The sequence below is a fragment of the Mus musculus genome, chromosome 4 (assembly GCF_000001635.26).
Source record: "Mus musculus strain C57BL/6J chromosome 4, GRCm38.p6 C57BL/6J".
Classification (NCBI taxonomy): Eukaryota; Metazoa; Chordata; class Mammalia; order Rodentia; family Muridae; genus Mus; species Mus musculus.
The window spans coordinates 144,452,762-144,464,257 of NC_000070.6; the positions used below are offsets into that span (position 1 = coordinate 144,452,762).

The 11,496-nt window shown below is 42.0% G+C and overlaps 1 protein-coding gene across 1 annotated transcript; it reads right to left on the reverse strand.

Moving 5' to 3' along the window:
* Positions 1-1,009: 1,009 nt before the first annotated feature.
* Positions 1,010-10,995, reverse strand: Aadacl3 (arylacetamide deacetylase like 3). Its single transcript, NM_001085503.2, has 4 exons — positions 10,798-10,995; positions 5,038-5,254; positions 4,279-4,342; positions 1,010-3,683 (listed from the first exon to the last, which is right to left on the reverse strand). The coding sequence occupies exons 1-4, from the start codon at positions 10,966-10,968 to the stop codon at positions 2,909-2,911; spliced, it is 1,227 nt and encodes a 408-aa protein (NP_001078972.1). The 5' UTR covers positions 10,969-10,995; the 3' UTR covers positions 1,010-2,908.
* Between the last annotated feature and the right edge of the window lie 501 nt (positions 10,996-11,496).

The following is an 11,496-nucleotide window of genomic DNA, read 5'->3' on the forward strand; positions in this document are numbered from 1 at the left end:
CAAGTTCAAGACTATCCTTGGCTATATAACAAGTTCAAGGCCAGGTTAGGATACATAGGTTAGGACTCTGTCTCAGGGGGTAGCATCTTGGGGTGCAGCTCTCTGTCCTTTATCAGATTGTTCTGAAGAGCTAAAAGATAGGGGTCTCTAAATAACTATTGGAATTTATTGAGAAAACACTCGTAGCTCAAATTGTCTGGGCCTAAAAGTATATGAATTGTTTGTTTCCCCATGTCTCCTAGCACTGTCAGCTGGCCACTTTAGTAGTGTATCCAAGGGGGTTTCTATGCTGGCCAAACCTATTCAGTCTTGAAAAAGAACTATAATCAAGAAAGCAGAGTATCCACAGACAAAAATACTTGATGTTTTCTTCCTGATTCTGGTCACATAGAAGCTGACATCTGTGTATGGGAAATGACTCAAGTAAGTTGACAGGCTTGGTGTCTCCCATTATATGCATAATAGGAAAGAAAAGAACTTCATTTCTGGGCAACAGGCTATAGATTACAACCAAAAGTTTTCTTTTCAGGCCACGATGTACAATGTGGGGAGCCATATAGCCTTGGGCATTGAATCAACCAGCTAGCTGACTTTGAGTTGAACTTGGAAGAATTGAGAAATCTGTGTCAAGTATCTCTCAAAGCCTCAGTTCCCTCCTCTTAAAGATGGGTTTGAAAATATTGTATTCAGTGGCTCACATCTGTCATCTGCAGTTGAAATGCTGAGGCAGAAGGATCACTGTGATCACTTTCAAGATCAGGTTGGGCTACATAGTGAGTTTTAGGCCAGTCTAATCTATAGAGTATGCGTCTGTCTCTCCAAAATATCTGCTTTGAAGCCAAGCATAAAGCAAGAGGATCACCATGGATGTAAGGGCAGCCTGGGCTATGTGGTGAGACCCTGTCTCTAATTAAAATTAAAAGAAAAAAAAAACAAGAAAGAAAAATAAGAATACTCCATGGAACTCAGGTAAAGAACAAGGGGGTTCAATGTTCTGCACATGTGGAGTTGGCTGTTATGAATATTTTGCAAGAATAATAGAAATGAATTGGTTAACAGAAAGGTATACAGGTTTGCTCCTGGGGACCCCAGCCATCTACTAAGGTAAACGTCCTTTGTCCTACTCCTGATCTACAGAAGGGAAAGCTGTGAAAATGCACCATCAGCCCTGAGATGTCCCCAGTCATTTTCACTAGGCACAGTCTTCCAATAGTGTATCAGTTTTACCACCTCCCAGTCAAAGAGACAAGCACCTATCTATGTGGAAGGTCAGTCCATACCTCTTCAGCCTCCAGTAGCTGTACTATCATTACACAAAACCCACTCCAGGCTGAAGACATACTCAATTCAACTCAGAGACCTATATCAGAGAGGACCATACTCTTGGGGTTCCATTGCTTCCTACAATACATGTTTTCAGTGGCTAGTTCTTATTTTTCTACTAAAGTCATCTGCTGGATAACTATGAATGGCTCAAGAAGCCACCCATGAGAATTCCTCTCTGATGTTATTTCAACACAATCATTTGAGAACAAGTTAAGGCATGTCCAGGTTTCCATGTGAGTGGACTTGGATGCTGGCATTTGAAAGCTGCTCCTGAAGACAGGAGGACAACATGGTCTTCTCTTTCAAAGGGATTTTAATTCCCAAGGGGCAGTTGGTCATTATGGCTCCAGCATCTTTTTGCCACATCCATGAAACTTGATTAATTTGGGCCTTCATTTCACTTCCATAGTTGGGTGAATATTAATGTTCACCCAACATCCATCTAGCCTCTGATGAGGGAAGTATTCACTACTCTCCTATCTCCAAACACCAGGGGAGGCTGTTTCATACTCTACTCCAAGGGTAGCATAGACCTTGGATTGAGTAGTCAAAAATTTCTACTCTTTTGTTTGTCTCCACTATACACAATTTAGAAAACCAGTAGAAACAGTGAGTTGCTGTAAAACTTTTGTTGAGACTGCTGAGGAAAATGAATATACCCATACAAGTTAGCCTAGATCTTGTAGATCTTAGCAGGGAATTGTTCAGGGCCACCATATTAAGAATAAATACATCAGCATGGAGCATAGAAGGGCAGAGGGTATATGAAGAGACGGGTCAGTAGTCCTTTCTGAGTCCCTACATAATACCACACCTGATTTATACCTAAAATTTTCTGCTACATATGTCAATCCATTTTATATTTACTTGGGACAAAATGCATTGATTCTTGGTCTCAGAACAAATAGTTCACAAGAACACATCTGTTCCATTGGCTCTTTTTAGAATTCCCACTGTGAATGTGATCTGAGTTTCATTGAACTTGACTTCCTGCTAACTCTGGTCTTTTAATATTAATGATGTTACTTTGGGGCTATTTTTTGGGAACTCATTCTGATACCCAGAATGCCCAAGCTCTCTTAGGCAGACAATTTTGGCTCTCTTCACTTGTCTCTATTTAGGAGCCATGTACCATGGGGAATCTGTCTCCCCTGTTTCACAACTTTCAACTCAAGCAAGCTAGGCATCCATAGGCTGTCACCACTACTCACCACCCACCAAACTTGGCATCAAAGCTCTACATTCTGAGTCACATTGGCAAAGCTCAACAAGACTGTAACAAAACAAACATGTTTTCTCCAAGATCAACTCAGCCAGATATACCTACCATACAGTCTCAATCAGCTCAGACAGCCTGAATTCTAGCTAAGGGGATTATGGACAAACTTCATGTACAGGTTCATTTTCTCAAATGGATGCTGAAGATGGTCAGCTCTTATTTTCCCCAACAGTGAAAAAAGACAGAAAGCCTCACTTCATACTTCTCGCCCTGCCTCCTCTTTAGTCATCATAAAGAACATACATTGTATTATTTTATAATCCAGACTAGGTTGGTGGAGCACCCCCAGGAAGGAATTAAGTGTCAGAACTTTCTAATGAACTGAATAATCAGGTCCATAATTCTCGAGGCGCAAGGGAAGCTCAATAATCCATAGTCAAGGGCACTAAGCACTCCATGGAAGCCATCTTCCATATGATGCCACGTGACAGGCACCCCCAGATCTTCTAGCCTCTTCTTATATAAGAGAGAATGGTCCCGGAGAAGGTCATACTCACAGCTCACAATGCAGGTTTCTGGGAGCTGAGATACTATACTGTCTTCTGAGATGAGGGGTGAGCAGGTATAGTTCAGTGAACGTTTTATCTCTTGGTAAGCATCATTATTCACAGGACCCCAGGGTATAGATTTGTAGCCTCGATTCTTAAACCTCTCTGGGATGTTTTCTGCACCTAGCCACTTTCTGTATTTCTCCCAGACGTCCGGAGGCAAATGCATCCCATTCTTTACGACACTTTTCCAGGAAATGTTCACATCTAGGTGGCAACAGAAGCAGTAGAAGGCCAGATCCCAGGAGAGCAGTGGAATGTTTCTATTCTGTTGATAAGAGGGGCTCCCAAAATCTATCAATTGCAGTAAGGGGTAGATCAAAATCTGAGCCTTGATCCGGGGGAGATCTGGTCGGTGCACTAACATTTGACTAGTCACAGTGGCTGCAGTTCCTCCTACACTGTCACCACAGGTCACCACTCGAGCTGGATCCACTCCATACACATCCAATGATTCCAGAAAGTGGGTAGTGGCTACTACACAGTCATCTTTCATCACTGGGTACTTGTACATGGGAGATTTCCTGTATCTAAAGAGGAATCAAGGGCGATTGATTATGCTCAATGCTCATCGAAACCCAAAGTACCCTTGTCTAACATCTCATATCTCAAATCCCCCGTTGAAGTCTGAATAGAAAGAGATAGACAAGGCCCCAAACACAAAATATACAGAAAGCCCTCATATCTGCCACTTAGGTTCAGAAGGTGGAATTGCCATTGTACTTGGGAATGCATGTAATAATGTTTAGGTGTTTCAGTGATCATGCAGGGCACTGCTGACTTTAGGCAGAGGAAATGTTACTTGTCTGCCAAAGGCAGGGCTATTAGATCTAATGAACTCTTCCATCCAAAAGCAACGAGCCATGCCCATTCCCATTAGCCTCTAAATGACAGGGTTAAATGATGTCTTTATCCACAAATGTACCAACTAAGGGGATCCATCCAGTCCACTTTCTCTCTTTTCTCTGTTCCTTGCTTCTCCTCATTGAGTCCTCACAGCCTAGCCCTCCCCTATTTTCCTTTCCAGTTCTATCAGCTTCAGTTCAAACTTCAGTTCAAACTTCAGACCCTGTCACTTTGAGTCAGGGCTGTCTGCCAGTAGGTTCCCATCGTACCCTTTCTTACCCAACTGAAACGACAACAGAGTCACACTCCTTGGACAAACGCAAGCATATGCTGTTGTGGGTTCCTGCAAAACAAAATTGAATGTCAGATTTACCAGGACATTTACCTTTCTCTAGTATTTTTGGCTATCCTAGCCTTGTAAAGCAGAGCACCTGAGTTAGCAGAGCAGGCCATGAAATAGCTTCTGGCTGTAGAGTAAATATCCGCCCAACTTCTTACTGTTTTGCTTTTGTGAGCTGCCAGAACAACAGTCTCCAATATACTCATGATCTGATGCATTCCACCACGTATCAAAAACACCCCACAATGAATACAGTACATTGGCTTGGTGTGTGAATGGTATTCTCATATCAGTTTAGGAAGCGGTTAGACCATTCGATAATATACCACCAAATGTTCTGTGCCTACTAATTGTCCTGGGTTTTCTTGGTCTTAACAGTCGACTGTCTACCAGGAGGAATGATTTTTTTTAAAAAATATTTATTTTACTTTTACTTATGTATATGTGGTATACACACATGTATGAAGGTATCCACAGAGACCAGAAGAAGACTTTAGATTCCCTGAATCTAGAGTTACAGGCAGTTGTACGATGCCCAACATAGGTGCCAGAAACCAAACGTGGGTCCTCTGGAAGAACAGCAAATGCTCTTAACTACTAAGACATCTCTCTATCCCCCACAGAATGACCGTTCTTTCAAGCCCATTTATCAGGGTGACAGGTGACTCAAAGAGGGCAGAAGAAAGACTCTGTCTTACTCAAGCTCCCTATGATGGTTCCACCACCATGGAAGAAAATGATTCCAAGCCTTGGGATGGAGGAGGGTTTCTTGGGCTTGTAAAGCTTCACAGGGATTGTCCCAAAGTGAAGATCTTTCACCACAACATCAGGATCTCTCTTCAGTGGTTTCAGATCATGCAAAAAACTGGCAAACTGGGGTGCATAACAGAGTCCCAGTTTTTCAAAAATCATCCCCTGTCAAAGAAAGAAGCAATGAGTTGTGACTGTTTATGCATCAAACACTTAACAAAAAGCTTGGAGCATGTCAGACACACCTACCCTCTCCAGGTGCCAAGGAGGATCTTGGGAAATATTAAGGAGACTGGACCAAAGAACTCCTGTACTTTCCCCCTTTCTCAGAATCCTAATGAAACACCTGCAGTGAAAGTCACACCTATTCAGGCCCATGTAGCTCCTCCATCATCAGATGTACTCCTCTTCATAAATACTTTGCAAGCCAGACATGACAAACCAGGTATCTGAAAAATGCTTGAGCCTTCCTTTTGGATACTCCTGCTCTACCTGTGGTCTGGGCATTGTTGTCTCTCCAAGGAAGACACCTGGGTCTCCCAAATATCTATTGCCATGAAGGTAATGTTTTTGAAGAGGGAGATAAGGATGTTTTCTTATCTTTCCATGGCATCTACAGAAATATTTTTGGAAAATGTGGTGCTTAAGGTTTTTCTCTTTTGGGAAATTAAGAAAGGGGCAATGGGAAGGTATAAGTGTTTAGCTAAGGTCAGTGATGTCAACGCAGGTGGTGGTACACAAGGCTTCTTCAGGTTATTGTATTATCTTTAAGAGCTAATGGTTTTTTATATAAATACAAATAATACAAATATAAGTATAACAATGTCCCTCTATATCCATAGAACAACTGTTTGGCTCAGCCACCATCAGAGAAGCTGCCTTCTGCAGGAGATGGGAACAAATACAAAGACCCACAACTGGACAATGAACAGAAAGTGAGAAATCTTGGAACACTCAGTCCTATAATGGTACATGTTCCATCAAAATCCTCTCCTGAGAGCTCAGGAGGAAGTGGAGGCCAAAAGATTCTAAAAGCCAGTGGGGATAGATGACATCAAGGAAACGTGTCTTCCAGGCAGAATAGAATTGACACACATATGAACTCATAGAGACTGTGGTAGAATGCACAGGGCTTACACAGATACAAGCTAGATGGGGTCCCAGTGCTAAGAGGGACACAAGTCCCCACTCATAATCAAGAAGCTGTCGCCAGGTGACAACCACTATAAAAGGAGGGAACTCATTTTTCCTTTGTTTGGGCTTTTTTTTTAAAAATCTTACTTGTATTTTATCTATTATGATTCCCTAATTTTCTATCTATGTTTCTCATGTTCTTTGTTTTTGTTTTGTTGTTGTTGTTGTTAGATTTTTTGGGGGTAGGGTTTCCTCTGTGTAATCCTGGTTATCCTGGAACTTGCTCTGTAGGTCAGGCTGGCCTCAAACTCAGAGATCTACCTGTTTTTTCTTCCTTAGTGCTGGGATTAAAGCATACACCCCTATGCCCAGCTTCCCTCTGTTTTTCTCTTTACTTTGTTTTATGCTTTTTTTCTCCTCTGAAGAGAGAGAGAGAAAACATAACTAGAATATATTGTATTTGTGTGTATCTTGTGTTGGATGTATGTGATGTATGTTTTGGTGTGTGTGTACTGTGTTGGATGTGTGGAATGTATGCATTTGTTATTGTAGGTGTATGCACATCTATGTAAGCATGCGAAAGCCAGATGTCAACACTGGATGCTTTTCCTCAACTATTCCATCATGTTTATCAAATTATTTATTATTTTTTGCATTTATTTATTTGGGTGTATGTGTGGGTATTCATGAGCCACAGAGAGTGTAGTTATGTGGTCAGAGGACTACTTGACAGAGTCTGTCTGTCCTCCCACCATGTGGGACCCAGAGATAAAACTCAGGTCGTCAGGCTTGGCATCTTATAGACCCATCTACTTTATTTTTTGAGACAGACTCTCTTACTGAACCTGGAATTTATCTCATTAATTGAACTAGTTAGCTGAACAATGAGCTTCAAGGATTCACTTGTTTCTGTGCCTCCTTCCATCCCCCAGGCATAGGCTCAAACCATCATGCTGAGCTCTATGCTTGGCTTCTCATGATCTGAACCCAGGTTCTCATACTTGAGTAGCAGGCACGTTACAAGTTGCCCTATCTCCCCAGCACAACGATCTTAACATGAAACTCATCCAGGAAGGCATTTTCATGCACAAATAGCTGTCAGACAAGTAATGTGTGATGTAATGATGCACACGCAAGAAGGAAACAAATGATGGCTGCCATCTGATAACACCTTGCTGCCAAGTGGATGAGGAGACCATAACTTTCTGTCTGTAGTAGATGAAATAATCTTGTATTCCAAACACCTGTGATTCCTCTTGTGCTAGGGTTATAATTCTGTCCTGGTGACTGTACTCTGCTAACCTCCCCTCTTTCAGTCCCCAATGGCAAGAAACCCTAAAATCAGAGATTAGCAGTGAAAATAGGGCAATTTTTAATCCTATCCATCAATTCTGACATTGCATTCTGACCCTTGAGCAAGCAAGCCATGGTCTTCCTGCTGTTTTGTTATGCTTTACTCCTAGTTCTGATCACTGCATTAAGTTATCTGTAGCTAGATTCCTTGTGAGCTTCCTTAAAACTGGCCAGCCTCTGCCTCTGCTACCATGGCCTGCAAGTTCCATCGAGGCACTCGACCTAGGACTGTTTTTCCTACCCATGCCTGAGCTCAGATCTTGAGCAGTGATACACAATGGTTGTATAACATGTCATTAGAGAAAGAACCAATAGTGACCATGTATGATTTGTAAGGAGAGCTTACCCTACCACAGATGCTGCAATACACCTTCTGAATAGCTTAACTCCTAGATCCTTGAGAAATACCAGGCAGTAGAGGCTGCTATGAGTTCCTATTTACCAGACCAGGAAACCGAGTCATAGTAACTAGGAACTTGAACTACAGACTACAGAAGAGAATGATAAATGGAAAACCAAGGATTCTAGTCAGGCCATTTGTAAAAGCAGACCTGGGGTACTGTTTTAAGTGTGGTATACTTGACTTAACATAATGACCTCCAGTTCCATCATTTTCCTAAAAATATACTTCCTTTTCCTTTTCCTTTTCTTTTTCTTTTCCTTTTCCTTTTTCTTTTTCTCTTTCTTTCATGATTGGATAAAATTCTATTGTATCTGGGTGTGGAGATACACACATTTAAACCCAACACTCACAAGACAGAAGCAGACAGCTCTCTCTTGAGTGTAAGGCAAGCCTGGCTTCCATAGTGAGACCTTGTCTCATTTTTCCATTGTGTGTTTCCTACTGCATAATTTCTTCACCCATTCATCTATTGATGGACATCTAGGGTGGTTTTATTTCCTGGCTATTGTGAATAGAGCAGCAGCGAACACAAATGCACAAACATCTCTGTAGTAGGGTATAGAGTCCTTGGGGTGTTATATATAGTAAGTGAAATGTCTTAGATTTCAGAAAGATGTAAATCATGTTCTCTCTGATAGCTGGACCTTAGCTTATGATTTTTATATGTGTGTGTAAAAGTGGTTCTGAGTGTGGTTATGAGTTATGAAACAGGAAGGAGGTCATGAGAAAGAAAAAGGGGGCTTAAAATGGGGAACAGAGTAACAGGTCCTATGGGATATGAAGATAGATCAAAGATACAGGGGATGGAAGAGTATAAGAGAGAGCAGATTTGGGGCATGGAGGGGGGATCTACACATTTTTTTTCTTTAGAAAATTCAGTATTTTCTGTAACAATTATTTGAAAAATAGGTATCTTTTTTTGTCTTTTGTTTCTTTTTTTCCCTTCAACTCTTTTATTAGATATTTTCTTTATATACATTTCAAATGCTATCCTGAAAGTTCCCTATACCCTCCCTCTGCCCTGCTTCCCTACTCATCCACTCCCTCTTCTGGCCCTGGCATTCCCCTGTGCTGGGGCATATAAAGTTTGCAATACCAAGGGGCCTCTCTTCCCAGTGATGGTTGACTAGGACATCTTCTGCTACATATGCAGCTAGAGATATGGGCTCTGGGGGGTACTGGTTAGTTCATATTGTTGTTCCACCTATAGGGTTGCAGACCCCTTCAGCTCCTTGGGTGCTATCTCTAGAGACATTTTATTTATTTTATGAATGTGAGTACACTTTTGATCTCCTTAGACACATCAGAAGAGGGCATCGTATCCCATTACAGATGGTTGTGAGCCACTATATGGTTGCTGGGAATTGAACTCAGGACCTCTGGAAGAGCAGTCAGTGCTCTTAACCACTGAGCCATCTCTCCAGCCTTGTTTCTTTTTGAGACAGAATTTCTCTTTGTATTCTTGGCTCTCCCAGAACTCACTATGTAGATCCGGCTGGCCTCAAGCTCACAGAGATCCACCTTCTTCTACCTCCACTGTGCTGGGATTAAAGAAGTGTGCCACCATGCCTAGCCTTAAAACAATAGTTTTTTTTTAAAGGCATGAAAAACATGTTAAAGTTCTGATCTATGCTGTTTAGAGCAATGGCTGCTCTTTTAGAGGACCCAGGTTCAATTGCCAGCCCCCACATGGCCACTCACAACTATCTGTAACTCTAGTCCTAGCAGATCCTACAACACTCTTCTGGCCTCTGCAGGTACTGCACACACATGGTGAACAGTCATGCATACAGAAGAAATGCCTATACACACAACATAAGTAAATTTTACTGTTTTTAAAAAGTTGCATTCTGTAGTTCTGAGCTAATTTCCTAATATGCTTTTTGTTCTTCTCATTTTGTTGCTTCCTGACTCTTGCTAGCAGATCTGTAGTCACTGGAGCTCAAAAATGCATCCTTACCTTTGGCAAAGTACTGAAGGCTAACAAAGGTTAGCTTTTTCCTCTGGGCACCATGATTTGCATATTCTCTGTACCTCAGAGGCCCTTGTGAAAAAGGCTATTTGTAAGTGGTAGAGTCTTTGGAACAAAAGGCTTACTGAGAGGTCATTGAGGACATAGGTTGATAGAAGAAGGTAGAGTATAAAACCAAATCCCAAGCCAGGAGGTGGTGGCATACATCTTTAATCCCAGCACTCTGGAGGCAGAAGTAGAGGCAGAGGCAGGCCTGGTCTACAAAGTGAGGTCTAGGTCAGCCAGGACTCCACAGGGAAACCCTGTTTCAAACAAACAAACAAACAAACACCCCCCTCCAAAACAAAACAAAACAAAACAAAAAAACCAGCCAACCAACCAAACAATAAACCACAGCCTCCCTCAAACAAAAAAACAAAACAGATCAAAGTCTATTGATATACACACAATAAAATATGTGGAGAAGTCAATTTGCTTGTATGATAAATATAAAATTACTTTTTAAAAAAGGCACTATGGTACCTCAGCTCTTCTTCATTTTTTGTTCCTTGAGACATGAGCAATTTTCCTCAGCCATATGCTCTCTCTCTCTCTCTCTCTCTCTCTCTCTCTCTCTCTCCCTCTCTCAACATAATCAGGCTGACATCACAAGCTGCAACCTCAAAAACCATGATCCTAAATAAACCTTCTCACTTTGTAAGTCCATTTGTCTTGGATATTTTGTTACAGTAATGGAAATATGGAGAAAGCAAACATTCTTTGAACTGTGTGTACGTAGTATTGTAGCATCTAGTATTTTATTTGTCCTAACTTCAGGCAAAGGAGGCAAGCAAAGCAGAGACTCACCCATGTCATTGTCAGATGAAATAAGCAACTGAGGATTCGAAGCCTCCAGGGGTGAGTGATGCCTTCAGGGATGTGTTCAGTCCAGAAGTGTTTGCCGACCACCCACAGCAGACTGCCCAGTGAGAACACAGCAACTGAACCTACAAGGAGTGTCAGGGCCAGAACCACCATGATGCCTCTACCTCAGAGAAGGCCAAGTATCATCTGTATCTGCCACAGGCCATGGAAGACGAAGCAGATCAGCAGTGTCTTATACATTACCAGCTTCCCTCTCCACCTCCCTGCTTCCTGTAAGCACTGTCCCCGCCCAGTCAAGATGTCACAGATCCAAGGGGAGGGTGTTGTTCCTGGCCAGGGCCCATACTGAGGAGAAAGTGGTTTCTATAACCTTATTCAGATGGAAGGAGATCTCAGAAGCTCCTATTTGAATCCTGGCATCACTACTATAGATAGGGCGTTGGGTAAGCCAAAAAGTTACTGTAGTCACTAGACACTTGCCCTTTGATCTTACTGCCCACACCCTAATTCTAGTCTTGCCACACTCGTTATTCCTCAACTAGATGAGGAGGCCCCAGGGCCTTTGAGCTTGCTGTTTTTCTATGCAACCCCCTCCCACCAAATACCAGACCTTAACTGGACTCAATTCTTCCTATTCTGCCTGTAGCTGTTCAAATGTCATCTTCTGCCTAGTTAGATATT